This window comes from Olea europaea, chromosome 2 (assembly GCF_002742605.1).
Source record: "Olea europaea var. sylvestris chromosome 2, O_europaea_v1, whole genome shotgun sequence".
In the NCBI taxonomy this organism is placed as follows: domain Eukaryota; kingdom Viridiplantae; phylum Streptophyta; class Magnoliopsida; order Lamiales; family Oleaceae; genus Olea; species Olea europaea.
The window spans coordinates 19,829,502-19,845,769 of NC_036238.1; the positions used below are offsets into that span (position 1 = coordinate 19,829,502).

Below are 16,268 nucleotides of genomic sequence, written 5' to 3' on the forward strand. Positions count from 1 at the left end.
TTTCAAAACTTGTAGAACACAAAAGAATTTGAATATGTTTTGAGAATTGTGATAATCTCTTGTTTTTATGGAATGAATTGTTGTATCTTATGCTGAGAAATGAAAAACTATCATTTTTTATAGTTTTTCATCAATATACTATGAAAAGGCTCCTCACATCTACGAAAAGTTGTGTTTTATTCATGAAAAACTGCTAAAAATAATTAAGAAAACCAGCCTCAGCGGCTGATCATCTAAACCATGCAATAACATGGTTAAACTATTTTGACTTCAGTTTGCTAAAAAAGTGGCCACGCGATCGCATAGTAGTTCTGCCCGTGTACTTGCATGGGCAAAAGAAATACCTCCAATTTGGCTCTCATCCATTCATTCACATTCAAGGCCCAATAATAATTTTGTATCTGTTTTGCCCCCATTATTTGCATATTTTCATTCCCATTTGTGGTCCTCACATCTGAAATTGTTGCATCATTCTGACCCCATTTAAGACCCAACAGTAACCAATAATAATTTAGAAGAATGGATACTTAAACTCAGCTGGATGATATGCCTTAAATCTTTTCACTTTTCACTTTTCACTTTTCACTTTTCACTTTATTCCTATTGGCTGGTTGATTCAAGTCAATTCTATTATTCAGTAACATTATGAATTCAGACATCACCATTCCAGATGATGATGACGTCCACACTAGAAAAAGTTAGGAATTGAAAAATTATTGAAAGTACATCAAAGAAACTAACAAACTAGAAAAATGCACGACTGGTAAGGTTATATATTAATTTCCGTGTTCAGACTTGAGAATGTTGTTTGGATCAAACTTGTTGATGTTATTTTATTTTCAACCAATGGAGAGAGACAGACGGATGATGAATTTGCATATAAAAAGCTGCGAGTTTCCCATCTCTCTGTGTTTCTGAAAGTTCTGCACTGACAAGTTTGAAGGTAAGAAGAACAAAAATTACAATTAATTACTAACTTTCAATAAAGTTTTTGATTAATAATTGGACGTAAAATACCTGCTTCAGGGATTGCTCTATTTTTAAGTTTTCTATGTGGATTTTGAAGTTTTTTCCCTTTAATTAATGCTATGCAGGAAGTGAGGGTGATTCGTTTAATTCAGAAATGACGACTTTTGTACGAATTAAGGGTAACTAGTTGATGTTTTACTCTTTTTATCTATGTTTCTTATTAGAATAATGTTATTTGCAGTCATTCAGTACCGCACTTGCCGTACATGAAATGTATGTGGCGATTAGTGATTATATACATGTGACAAGAAAAAACTACCACATTAATACAACAAATCACAAACCGTCGTGTAGGATGCCGTGTAGGGCGTCTAGCAACTATGAATAACATTACATTTCTTGTTAAATACATTGTAAATTTTATAGAATATTTTATATTTCCACATAGAATATTATTTTATTATTCAAGATTATTTTCCTCATAATTAGCTGATCCTCCCTGATTCATTTCCTTATAAATTATCTTATTACTCCATGTAGATGTTAGGCTGTAAGTATAAAAGGGAGTCTCTTTTACAATTTTTTTTCCTGCACTGGTGTTAGCATATCCTAGAATCCTATAGATTTTCATAACGTCTTTCTCCCATAAACGCTCTTCAAGACTTTTTGTCAATCCAAACAATCAAATATTTGATAGTTGAGGCCCAAAATGTCCAACAATACTTTTGCTACCAATCTCACTCGTCCTATCTGTTAGCCCAACTCTACCGAATTCTCTACAAAGCATATAGCAATATGCGAGACGATTGAAGGCATCAAATGTACGCATAAAATGAATGCAAACTACTCCTTCATCCATGTTGGCCACAAGCTGTCAAGAAACACGTAAAGCGTGACGCTTATAATGGAATCAGTTATCAATAAGCCAACGAGGAGCGGCCATCTATTATTCATCTACAACAACTAAATTACCCCAAAATTTTAGAGGAAAATTTATAAATACCCCCTCATTTGAAAAAGAATGCATGCAGTTAAAATATTTCCCACCCAAATAACCGTTTCATCTCTAGCTCCAGTTTGAACATCAAAATTAGTGAGATTTGGAGGTGAAAACCGTAACTAGGTGAGAGGATTTGTTAATCTGATTTCTATCATCGACAAATTGGCAACATCTGTGAGAAATCACAAGCTATTTCCTTAGTCTTAGGTAGCCTTTGATTCAGACGGGCATTATCTTTCTCAAGCCAAATGTGCTTTGGATCTCCTCTCGAGAGCTACACGAATAGCAAGACTAAACTAGTCCTCTTGAGCCTAATGTCAAGCTCCTTGCAATAAATAGTGAACCTCTATTGAATATGACTTTTGCAATCAGTTGGTTGGAAGCGTTATCTATCTCACGTTCACTTGCCCTGACCTTACTTATGTTATACATCTTATTAGTAGATTTATGAGTGATCCTAGCTCTATTCACTAAGTTGTTGTTCTTCAGAATCTTCACTATGTCAAATGGACATTGTTCCATGGCCTTTACTGTTCTTCATCCACATTACTTGATTTACGGGCTTATGTTGATTCTGATTGGACTGGTGATCCTTATCAGTATTTTTCGATGGGCTATTGCATTATCCTAAGTTCTCTTATCTCCTGAAAAGAGTAAGAAACAATCTGTTGTTGTCCACTCGACCATCAAAGTCGATTATCCTACATTAGCTGGCACTATTTTTGAGCCCATCTGTCTTCAATGAATCCTTTCTGATATGGACGCTTCCCAGCTCACTAGCATTCGTCTCTATTGTGTCAATGAGAATACCATTCGGATTGTCCACCATAATGTATTTCAGACATGTAGAGATTGATTATCACTTTGCTCGTCTTCATCTTTTTGCGATGCTCTACAGTTACAATCTATCTCATTTCCAAATTTCAGTTAGTCGTCTTCATGTCACCTCGAGTTTGAAGGGGTTTTTTGTTGGAAACAATAGGGGTTTGGAGAAGAGATAAAAAGGAATAACAAAATTACAGCAACAAGATGGAAAATCAAAAAGTTGTCAAGAACAAATTCGAAGGTTCGAACGCGGGATCGCTGTCCTCAAATGATATTTGCCTCCTCTCAGGATTGAAAGAGATGCTCAAGGGTTTTGGCAAATGGTTTGTGGGATTATATCAAGCCTTGTAAATGATTTAACACTAAAGTATAAGTGCAGTCCTCCAAAACTTTAATAATACAAAAATATTGAATATGAATTTAAATCAATAGTTTGATTCAATGTGGAATGATATGTGAATCTCAAGATGTTTTTCAATGTTTCTAATGTTTTTGTATTGATCATTCATCACCTATTTATAGGTCTCAATCAATACATCACGAATTGGTGCCAAAACAAGATGAGAAGTAACAACTTTTAATCTAAAACGGTCCCCAAGTTCCAAATTGAAAAACTAGCCAACAGCTATTTGTTAACACTATGCGTACGCACAGTATAAACCTTGCGTATGCATAGTAGAAACAAATTTGATTCTGTTTTAGCCAAAACACATCTCGTGTAAACACAAAATTAAGCATGTGTGTACGTATAGGTAAAAAATCAAAATTTTCATTTTTCAATTTCTTTTGATTCTACCAATTCCCCAATTGAATCCAACAATTAGTCCATTATTATTCCATTGATTTTGAACAAATATTCAACATTGTTAAATGTGGAAATTACATATAGGCCTACTTTAAAAGATCTAAATTCTAAAACAAGATGTAATGTTTATTTATACAAAAATCAGATAATTTAAATATTATAAATTAATCTAGATAAATACATCCTACCATATATTTCCCTCCATTCAAACCCTACATTGAAGTTTCTCTCTCCTTGCTCCTCTTCATTCTCTCTTCAGCATTGTGCACCGTCGTCCTCTCCTCTCCTTTTTTCTCTCAGTCTTCACCATCCATCTCTCTACTCTCAAATCGTCGCTGTCGCCGTCGTTGTTGCTATAGCAACCCGAATCTGCAGTGATGACACAGTGCAAGCAGCAAAGCGCGCGGGCAGTGGTGTTTGAAGGCGGATTGGTGTTGATGGTGGTGGCGCCGCACGGAGGTAGCTATGGGATTTGTGTTTATTTCATGGCAGCAAGGCGCGCGGGGATGGTGTTTGAAGGCGGATTGGTGTTGATGGTGGTGGCCCCGCACAGAGGTAGCTATGGGATTTGTGTTTATTTCATGGCAGCAAGGCGCGCGGGGATGGTGTTTGAAGGCGGATTGGTGTTGATGGTGGTGGCCCCGCACAGAGGTAGCTATGGGATTTGTGTTTATTTCATGGCAGCAAGGCGCGAGGGGGATGATGTTTGAAGGCGGACTAGTGTTGATGGTGGTGGCACCACATGGAGATAGCTATTGGATTTGTGTTTATTTCATGGCAGTAAGGCATGTAAGCGAAGCTATTGATGTGATGGTGAGGTGGTGATTCTATAGGCGGTGGTGCAGGGAGTGATGGTGTGGCGGTGATTTAAGGTATGGTGTATGAGCGGCAGAGGTGGTGGTTATAGTGGATTGGGGTTAGGTACAGCGTGGCGACGTGGTGGTTTGTGGCAGCGATGGTTGTGGTGGGGTGGGGTTAGGGTAGGGCAAGATAGGGTGAGATGGTGAAGTGGTTCGTGATCAATATTTGAACGATTGTGACCAACAAATTGACTAATTTGTAATCAATAAGTAATATGTGACCTACAAAATATGTGATTAATGAAATATGTGACCAGTAAAATATGTGATCAATAAATTGTGACCTGTAATTGTGACTATAAAAATAATTTGTGACATATGAAAATTTTGATTTGTGAGTCTGTAATCGAAAAATAATACGTGACTATTTAAAACGTCAATTTGTGACCAAAGTACATAAATATGTGATTTAATATATTTAATTAATAAAATATATGATTAATTAATTAAATAATAAATTTAATTTAATAAATATCTGATTTTTGAAATTTGAAACTTTTATTCTTAGTTTTGAAATGATAGATACATATCTTCTTATCTATGAAATTTTCCCTTGTTAAATATATTGTAATTGATATAGAATATTTTATATTTGTAATAGAAAATTCTAAATTTGACATAGAATATTAGACGTCCTTTTCTAAATATGAAAAGGGAGTCTCTTTTACACTGTGAATACAGACACATTTCATTCTCTTATATTTTCTTCCTATTTGTTCGAATCAAATTGAATTGGTGATGGATTTATATGGTGAAATGTTTTGCTTGCTGTATAATGGCAGTTTTGAAATGGGCTGATATATTGGCTGCGTACACAATGTTTGCGATGCAAACATACTTAACAGATGTATGGAAACTAAGTTTTACTCATGCTAATGGAATTTTGAACATTTGGAATGGAGTTACTAAGGTATTGCCGATTGGGTTTCTCTACCTCGTCGACACGTTTCTGGGACACTTCTTAATGCTCCTGCTGTCTAGTCTAGCTTACAGTGTGGTTAGTTAATTCTTCTATCTTCTCAACTTTGTTGGTTCAATCCTATTGTCCGATCTGTTTGGGGATATTGGAGGTAATTTTTGAGTCAACATAGAATTTAAGAGATTAATACTTCAGGCATCTTTGAGCTTATAGCCTGTTCTCTCTCCCCTGTATTGTTATTTTGGTCTTAGATTCGGGAAGAGAGATATAAGTACGTTCAAGTTCTGTGGTTGGATGCATGTTTTTCGAGCCTTGGAATTGGAACTTTAACAGAAATTGTGTCTTCCATGGTTTGATTTCTAGACTTCGATATCCCCACCGATTGTGTAAATAACTAATAGGTGATAGAAATCGAAAGAGATGGGAAATGTTAGATCTATGCTTCTTCGAGCTGTAATATACATAAACTGCAATCATGGTAGTATAAATCAAGAATAACTAATGCCTCCGTATATGTGAGATTTAAATTTCAGAATATATTGAATAAAAAACCCCTTTATCTAGAGAAGGAATTTAGTGGACAGATTAATAACATCAATCGTGCTACTTTTGCCCTGTACAAGTACAGGTTAAGTGGGCCTTACTTTTGTTGAAGCTTTTTATTTCATGATTAATGTTTGGGGTACATAATGAACACCATAATGATATTCTTAATGCCCAAGTAGAATAATCTTTATTTCATGGATCGAGTTAGGGAAATATAATGGTTGACATACGAAGACACACCCCTTGGGGGTCAACATTATTTAATTCACGTGGAGTCCGTGCACTTTGTGAGGGTCGGTCACATCGGGTGTCAAACATTTTCGGACAAAGTGACATTTTCCTTATTTCATTAGAATACCGTTGTTCGACTCTCGAAAAGCGTCGGAAGAAGTTTTTGAACAAAACAAGTTAAAGTCATACTGGTTGGGTTGATCCAACCAAAAAATGCCTTCTTCCTCTTCTCCTCTACTATAATTAGAACGGAATAACATGGCCCAGCAATTTAACTCTTTATGCTCAAAACATTTAGGGCTATTTGGTTTGTGTTTCAATTTTCAATTTTGAGTTTTGATTTCAATTTCAATTTTCTGTTTTAAATTTGCTAAAAATGCAATTACTTTTTCATTTTGAAAAATTATTTCTCAGAATAGAAAATTAGAAAATGAGTTTGACTCGGAACTTTGAAAAATTATGTTATTACAATTTATTCTATGAAATTTGATTATTTAGTAAAGATTGAACAATCCTATGTTAATAAATTATCAAGCGCTTGTTTGGCGCTAATTTTGCAAAGGATTTTTATGACTGTTAACTTGAAAGTAGGTTCCACCTGTAAATAAAGACATAAAAAAAGACGACTGACTGTGTTAAGTAACAGTCAAAAAATGATTTTTTGGCTTGAAAAATCAAGACCAAACAAGATGCAAATAATATATACATTTTAAAGTTAGCAAATCTTACAATTATTTTCTTCCTACAAAAGTAAATAAATAAAAATTAATCACGTGCATTGAGAATTTTATTTTTTTTGTTCATTTATAAATATTTTTTAAACGTTTTATATAAAAGATCATTAAGAATTTGAACATTTTTTTTTTATAATTTTTATTTTTCTAAAAATTTTTATAATTTAATTTCTTCGGAATTTTTGTTTTTCATTTTTGAGAAATTTACTTTTTAGAATTTTATATTTTATTTTTTAGAATTTATCAATTTTATATTTTTAATTTATTTTTTCTTGAATTTTACTTTTTAAAATTTTATACATTAGAATTTTATATTCTTATTTTTCAAAATTCTTTTTAAACGCTTATTTTTAAAGTTTCGAGTGTTTTCAGAATTTTCTGAAAATATTAAGAACGATAAAAATGTGTTTTGAGTTTTATCTCACAGGTTTATCCACACCAGACACGTTTTCATTGTTTTACAAAATTAAAAATTGAAAACAGCTTGAATATAACAAACCAAACGCACCCTTAATAACTGTCCGTGTTAAAAGTTTCTGAAACGGTGATGCTTGTGTTCAGTAATTTCCTTGTATACCTGAAGTGAAGTTCTCAAGTTTTCTGAACTCCAACTTTTTCCAGGGTATGGGGTTTCTTTACATGTCAACACCGCCAGTCCTCGCCAGTTCCATGGGCACCTGCAAAGACTACGAACCAAATTGTATATGCGGCACTCAAAAAGTTTTGTTCTACACGGCCTTGGCATTGTTAGCTGTAGGAATAGCTGGTCACAGCGTCTCTCTGTATCCTTTCTTTGTTAAACAGAGAACGAACTTTGACATTGATGACGGCAATAAAATTTATTTTCAGATATTAGGCATGGTTATGGTGACCACTGTGCCACCAATAATTGGATCTATTGTTCTACCTCACATTAAACAATGGACAATCCAAATTGGAATTCCGGCAATCTGTACTGCTGCTGCGACACTTCTATTCTTGAGCGGTTCGTGTTCATACATTAAGCCTGAACCACAGGGGAGTCCATTGACAAATGTTTGCAGAGTCTTTGTGGCCTCTACTTTTAAGATATCCCAACAATTTCCTCTTGATGATAAAGAACTTTATAGGAAAGATGGCCCTGAGCATCAGTCATTTTCCCACACTCGTGTTCTCAGGTTTTCACTTGTCTGTTTCCTTTACATTAGGCGCATTTGAAACAAATAATTTGTTTATAACGAGAAATGTCAGAAGAACTAGTTAACCTTATCTTTTCCGAAATTGATTCTTGTTCTCTTGTTTGCTTTAACACAGGGGCTTAGAGAAGGCTGCCATCATATTGCGGGATAGAAGTCTGGAAGAACAAGAAAAGAATAGGTGGAGGCTTTGCACAGTTGCAGAAGTAGAAGAAGCAAAAATTGTTGTTCGGATGGTTCCAATGTGGATGACATTCATAGTTTGTGGGATCGTATCTTCTATGGGAAACACGTACTTCCTGGAACAAGCAAATCACTTGGATCGCAAGCTTGGAAAATGGACACTTCCTCTTCCTGTGTTTCTTCTGCTGTTTAACGGTGCGAAAACACTGTTTTCCATATCCTACTCCCGTTTGGCGAGATGCTTTGCTGGATATAAAAAGTATGCACCTTCCGTTGGAATTGCAGTGGCTATGGTATTATCAGTACTGTGTTGCATAACTTCTGCCAAAATAGAGATTCGACGGCTGAAAGTGATTAGAAGACACGATTTACTCGACAAGTCTGAGGACGATATCCCAATGAGTATATTTTGGCTCCTTTACCAGTTTTTCCTTCTTGCTGGCCTAGACACGTTTTTCAAGAAGAGCTCGATTGCTTTCTTCAAGGATCAGGCTCCCAAATCAATGATAAATTACCTCCGACACTGGAGTGAAGCGGTATCTGGTCTAGGATTCATAGGGGGTGTGCTTTCGGTTTATGTGGTTGGTAACATTAGTGAGAAGGGTGGTAGACAAAACTGGTTCCAGTATACGTTGAACAAGAGTCGACTAGATCGATATTACTGGGTGCTTGCAGCCTTGAGTTCAGTAAATATGCTTGTGTTTATTTTAATTGCTTACATTTACAGATACAAGGAGCTGGAGCCAGAACCAGAACCAGAACCAGAACCAGAAAGAAATAGTGAATTGCCGAAGATTCTGATCGAAGAGAGGCTGAGTAAATGGCCCGAAGCTCTTGTTGCCGTGGTGGTTAGGCTTTTTCTGAAATTGTAGTATGAACATTCCACTTATGCAAATTGTATTTGTTCTTTTTGTGTGCACTGAGGGTCTGGAAGAGTTTGTACACAGTATTAAATAAAAGTCATTAAATGGAGAATTGTTGCAGATGGTTCTGTAATTTCATTGATGATCTTTTAATTGTATAATATAGCAGCTCTACTTTCAAAAATATTTGGATTGAGGCATAATTGCGGATGATATGCCTCCTCGAGATAGCCTTTCCATTGGTAGTATCAATCTTGTTACAAAGAAAACAAAGTTTCATAGTGTGGCTGTGGCTAGGTCAATGGCTTTGAAAGTTGATACAAAGAAGAAATACGAGAGTCAAATCTCACCGATTTGAACTTCGTACTTGCCAATAGAAGAAATGTTGCCCTACATTCACACCAAAATACAATGGCTATGTGCTTGTGGGAAACTTGAACACTAGACTTACACATTAATAGGTGATAAAGACGATGTCATAATACACCGAAAAATTTCAGCGAAAAAGGCACTTCAAATTTCAATTGGAGAACTCTAGAATTCGATGCAGATTTTTAGAGTGAAAGATTATAAGATTTTTCTTCCTTTAGCTTCTCTAACCTTTGATTGTTGTGAATGGCCCTTTTGTTGGGAATTTAATTAATCATGCGTAACGAAAAATAAAATAATTTCAATTCTCACCAAAAATTTATTTTGTATTTAAATAGAAATTGTTATAGGAATTATACCCTTTTGTAGATTCTGCAAACTCCTTTGCTGATCTTATAACATGAAAAATTGTCTAGCCTCCAACAAAAATACACATAAGAAACAAGATTTGGAGATCTAGGATTTTCTTTTCTTATGCTATCAAAAATAATTATGTTCTCTCTAGATTTTTCAAAGCCTAACAGCCTAATATATGTCCAAGTGGACTTGGTCTGTCTCTTAAATTAATCCGGTCCAATATATAATTAATCCAACTAATTAAATTTGGTCCATGAATTAATTAATCCAACTAATTAATTCGGACATATTAACAAGCAATACAATTAATTAATTGTCCAACACTTGTCAATTAATTAATTGGTAAATCACATTCTTCTAGTTCTCCTTTTGTATGTAACCCATTGATTCTCAATCACGATGCCTAACAACGTAATTAATATTTTGATATAATCAAAATCGATAAATTAAAATATCATTTTTTAATTTATCACCAATTCACGTCCATTATTCCAAATTGACATCTTGTAATGTGTCAGGCAATACATATAACGGAAAATGTCACGTGGTATGGCAAAACCAAACTTGTTCATTTATTGTGAAACTATAATCACTTTGTCAATATGACCCGATCAATCTCGAGATATGGATATGTGTCAATCTCAATTATCGATCATATCTTTCATTATACTATTAAGAAAATATAAGTAGAAAACTCATTTTCGATTTATGAGTACGCATTGGTCAAGGATTTTGTTTTCAACTTAATGAATGAAATGCAGATCATAACCTCTTACTATCTAAGAGTGACGAATCATCTATTGATCATTCACAATCTTCATATGATTCTTAACATACTTTAACGATGTCACATTAACGACCCTTGGTAGAGCAACATCCAACATTATTAAAGTATGTTTGTTCATGTTGACACATAAAAATTCAGCCCAAATCGAACAGTCCAAGGAGTGAAGCCCAATTGAAGGATCCCCAAATCAGATAGCCCAAAGAATGAAGCCCAATCAAACAAATCAAGATGAAGGCCCAAACAGGGAGGCCCAAAAACGCGGTAACGCCATCGCCCAAGTTTACAAGTCGCCCAGAATCTGAGCAAATGGAGTGTCATACAGTCGCCCAGAGCTGTTACTCTATTCTCGCCCAAACCTTCAAGTCGCCCAAGGTCTTAACAAATATAAAGCGTCGTGGTTATCAAGAAGTGCAGTTATCAAAGCAGTTATTAAAGCAGCCCTATCACGTTCCACGATTCAAGGAATTCAATCGAAAGAGGTTGAACGATAAAGAGTAACGGCAGCAGTTAAAAAAAGCAGTTTTTATGACAAGTTGGTCATTATGAGGAAAGTGGGCAGTTATAGGACAATCAAGCAGTTTTTAGGGTGGTTGATCACAAAGAGATTGTCCACGAAGTATAAAAGGGAGAAAGGACATAGAAACAAAGGACCGAATCCAAAACTCTCGAACAGAGAATATGTAATTTTAATTTCCTTAGTTTTTAGACTTAAACACTTTTCTTTCAGTAACTCGTGTGCTTGCGCCCCTTGGAGGCACTTTATTTTTCGTTTCCAATTGTAAAGTCATCGCCAATAAAAGAACACCCCTTTTTGGGACTTTGTCTCAAGAGGTTTTGTCCCTTACACAATCGTCTGATCCTTTTTAATTGTTAGCGAATAACCTGCGCAAAACAATTTTGGCACACCCGGTGGGACAGTGGTGTTAGGTGTTGAAAGTACAAAAGGTGAAACAATATGCCTCAGAGATCCGATAAGGAAGCAGCAAGTCAGGGAGGAATCCAGTCTGTGATCGAGCGATATGAGGAGCAGCATGCCTCTTCACGAACAGATGGACAGAATCAGAGCAGTAACAGTCGTTACGAACCAATGACGGAGTTGAGTCCTCGAACCATGCGTGCATTACTTGGAGATCTCACGCAAGACGTCGTTGAACAGGTAAATCTTCGAAGTATTCATAATATGAAAAGATTTACGCAAAATGGGAATGTACACTATGACAACATGGCCAAACAACTAAAGACGTTGAACGAAACAATGAATAAGTTAGTATGCCAAATATGTCAACCGGCTATACCTCTTACAAACCACTTTCAAACTAGGACAATTGTAGGACATAATCCCTCGGTCCTAAATCCGAATCAAGGGGTAGAACCGCTTTCTGGTCCCTCTACTTCAAACCAAGGGGGTACTACAGTGCCAAATCAGAACAATGGTAGTAGTATGCCTAACTTGGGGGTAAACCAAACAGAAGAGATAATGTTCTAAACAATGGACAGAATATTCCACGTGTTAATGAGGGAATAGATATTCAGGCTAATGGTAATGGCCCTAATCATGGTAATTTTGTTGCCAATCAAGGACCAAACATCAGGCCTCATGTAAATCAACCGGTTAAACAACCTGTAGGAATTTCATATGACCCCAACGTCATGTTGAGGAACCAGATTATGGAAATCGTACAGGATCAGATGGCTTTTGGGGTGCGTCCCGTCATTAGGCCGACGTACACAAAGCCATATCCTGATTGGATAGACCAAGCATATCCATGGCCTAGAGGGTACAAAGTGCTAGAATTCTCACTGTTTACCGGTTTAGGAGAGATGTCTACTCTAGAACACATAGGGCGATTCACATTGCAAAGTGGTGATGTAACTGATTACCATAAAATGAGACTTTTCCCTAGTTCGTTAACAGGAGTAGCTTTCTCCTGGTTCATCAACTTGCCAGCGAACTCTGTTCAAACATGGCAACAATTGGAACAGTTGTTTCACGCTCAGTTTTATAAAACTGAGTCTGAAGTCACTTTGGCTGATTTGGCGAACGTACGTCAAATGCCAAACGAATGGGCAGAAAGTTTTCTCCAAAGGTTCGAGACAGCAAGAAGCAAATGTTTTGTACCTCTGCCCGAAAAAGAATTTGTCAAAATTGCTCAAGGCTGCTTGAGCTTTGATTTAAAAAAGAAGTTCCAGGACAAGGAATTTCCTGACCTTTTCCAGTTGAGTGCGAATGTGATTAGGTATGAGCGACTGATAAGAGAGGAAGAACAAATGAAAAATTCTAGTAAAGGGACTTATTACAAAGACCAAAATTTTGATGTTCATACCATCGACGACGAGTCATACGATCAGGCCGAAATGTGTTTGACCGAATTGGTCAAAGGAGATACATATACTTGTCCTATATTGGTCAAGCCTAGACCATCGGGCAAAGATGAGCCCATAAAAGATGGAAACATAAAGGCTAGAACGTTCTCGTTCGACGTAACCAAAGCTGACCTTATATTTGATAAATTATATAGGGATAAGCAGATAAAATTGAGCGATAAGCACAAATTGCCAAACCTTGAACAAATTAAGGGTAAAAAATATTGTAAGTGGCATAATGCATGGTCACATTTGACTAACAATTGCTTGGTTTTCCGCTATGCATTGCAGGATGCCATTGAATCAGGACGAATTACGTTCGATGATAAGAAAAAGATGGCAGTGGATGAAAATCCTTTCCCACAGCCACTTGGAGTAAACATGGTGACATCTGGATTCAAAAACAAGTTGTCAAAATTCAAGTTGGTCGTAGATGATGGAGAAGAAGATCCTAGACCACATCCTAGCGTCTTTGAACGAATCAAGGGGAAAGAATCAAAAAAGGACGAAGACGTCCTGTGTGCAAGGTGTAAAAGAGAAGTGAATGGAAATACGGAGAAACCAGGGACATGGCAGCATCCTTATCGCCCTACCTTCTTCCCAAACACTCAGCCTGGTAGAGGGCTAGGTACATCATTCTATAGAGGACTGCCTTTTGAGAGGCAGTTCAGGCCAGCAGATAATGGAAGAACATTCAGGCCGCAACCTCGCCGGCCAAATGTATGGCATTCATTCCAGTATAATGCAGGAAGGGCAATACCCTTCGATGAGATGACTAGGACCCAACAAAGGCGTTTCCAACGAAACTACGGACGGATGATGAGGCAGCAACAGGGAGTGCTACATCCTAAAGTGCCTAAACTACTCAAGGTAGTCAATCAAAATGTCCTCAAAGGTAGTAAAGAGACCGGTACAAATGAATCAATGAAGGAACTGCCAGAAACCTCTTCTGGGAGATCAAAGTTTGAGCGGGACAGAAGGGATGGAGAAGATCAAGATCAGCCCCTTACCATTCAGTTTGGTACGTTACCTCCTGTCGTGGCCAATAATTACTTACTGGCCAATGAATTCAAGAATAAAGAAAAGGAAGAAGAGAGGGAGGACAACGAAGGGAAAGCTTGCGTCTTGGTATGTGAAGAAGGCCAGACTTCTAGAGAGGCCTACAACGACGAGGAGGACGATGGGATGACAGACATTGAAGAAGAAATCGACCTAGAAGCAGAAAGAAGAAAAAGAGGAGTATAGCGCAATACTCTGTTTAAGCAATTACATCAAGATGGAGTTTGCGAAGTAGACTTGTTGGGGGAACCATCTGGGCATCCTTTCGATTTCTACGTACTGTACGGGACACCCAAAAGGAAGAAGAGAGTGCCTCGCTCTGAAAAGTATGGGTCACCTCCAAGAATAATGCCCCCTCCAACAGGTTGGGTAACTGATGAGGAAGCATTAGAAAGAACTAGGAAGGAAGTTTAGGAGGCAGAGGATCAGCGTGATATACTGCCCGTCGACTTATCACAGGGGGATAATTCGACAGAAAACAAGCAGGAAGTGGAAATAGAGGCTGCCGAAAAGGTTATTTTTAAACGGCCAGCCATGAAGTTGACTAAACACTTGAGGCCATTGTACGTTAAAGCTCTAGTTAACGGCGTCCCAGTGGCAAAAGTGCTTGTCGACAATGGAGCAGCTATAAACATCATTCCATCTAGGATGATGAGGAAGTTCGCGAAGACAGAGGGTGACATGATTCCTACAGAAGTCATCCTCACTAGCTTCAATGGAGGAGCAACTTCGGCTAAGGGAGTTATGCTATTGGACATAACTATAGGGACAACTACTAGGACCACTGTTTTCTTTGTAATAGACGGTCCTACTAGTTACAACGTGCTAGTAGGAAGAGATTGGATACACGGAAGTCGCTGTATACCCTCATCGCTCCATCAATGCCTGATCTTTTGGAATGACAAAGGCGAAGCTGAGGTGGTACAGGCCGATCATAGGCCTTTTGTCGCAGAAGCAAACTCGGTGGAAAAGTTCATGTACGAAGGAAACTATGGACCTGTCAAGGTAGTACAAGACGGGGAAAAAACTCAGGTTGTCGCGCAAAGGGAAGAACCGTTCTCAATGGACGCACTCACTGAGATGTTCAAACAGATGAGGCCAAATATAGTGGCCCTGGAAGAGCCAGTGATTGGCAAAAGAATAATCAAGGAATCTTGAATGGATTTGAGTTACGAAAGCAAATGGCCGACATTCAGGCCTTCAAAGCCAGACTGATGGCTTTCAATAAGGAATGCAATGACAAGGCGAAAGAAGAAACTGCCCTAAAAGCGCCGAAGGACAAATTGGCAGTATTCGAGTTAGAGCAAAGCATTAGCCGAGAAGTCAACAAGGTGGACTGTTTGGAAGAGGAAGTACTTACAAGGGAACTGGACGAGCAGACTGTTTAGTAAGACGAGAAGGAGAATGACTCCGAACGGACAAAGGAGTGACCAAAACAGGAGGAGGAGAAGAAATGCTCGGTTGGTCTAATGAATGAAAGGCACGATTGGCGTCAGTTGCAAATAATCTGCGCTTCACCGACGGCCAGAGTTGTTCAAAAAGAGGGTGAATGACGTGGCTAGAATTGAAAGGGGCTAATGAAAAATGGCTGGTTAAAAGAAGATTACAAGCATCTATAGCCTCTGCCTCCGCCTTACTAATGGTATAAAAACGGTCAACTAAGTTCCTTGAATAGCAAGGAGGAACAGGCCAGGTTTGGCCGAAACCAAGCTGACGAGCAAAAAATTGGGGAGCATAAATTTCTACCCCCGCCTTGGCATTGGTCCCAGTTAGAATATCATGAAATAGCTCTCTCCCGGTTAAAAACTGGATCCAAATGAGCAGGGAGGTGCTCGCGCTATCTATAGTGGAAGGGGGATGTACATAGTTTGGAGTCAAAAAATGAGAAAAAGGAAAAAAGGAAGGGATTGAATCCAAAGAATAAAAGAATGAAAAAATGTCCCTTCTGGACATATTTACAGGAGTTAAGGGCTCCATGGCTAGCCCATAACAGCTAGCAGAAGAGCGAGAGATTGATGGAGCACCAAGCAATGGAAAATAGGATCTCAACCACAGTTGAGTGAACCAAAGCGGTCCACTGCCAGTGGGAGATGCACCATTCTTCAATTGAGCTTGAAGAGAGGCCATGCCTCTATAAAGGGCAGCCAAAAACAAAGAACATAAATTCAAAGACCTGCCACACGCCAATTCGTGCGCTATAGGTAAATAACTCAAGGAGGGCT

At 37.7% G+C, this 16,268-nt stretch overlaps 1 protein-coding gene across 1 annotated transcript; it reads left to right on the top strand.

The window, feature by feature from the left end:
- The first annotated feature begins 867 nt into the window (after positions 1-867).
- LOC111373418 (protein NRT1/ PTR FAMILY 5.5-like) lies at positions 868-9,214 on the top strand. The gene is made up of 6 exons (XM_022995959.1): positions 868-943; positions 1,095-1,148; positions 5,242-5,456; positions 5,630-5,728; positions 7,511-8,085; positions 8,183-9,214. Exons 2-6 carry the CDS (start codon positions 1,124-1,126, stop codon positions 9,117-9,119), a joined length of 1,851 nt encoding a protein of 616 aa, XP_022851727.1. The 5' UTR covers positions 868-943; positions 1,095-1,123; the 3' UTR covers positions 9,120-9,214.
- Positions 9,215-16,268: the final 7,054 nt, after the last annotated feature.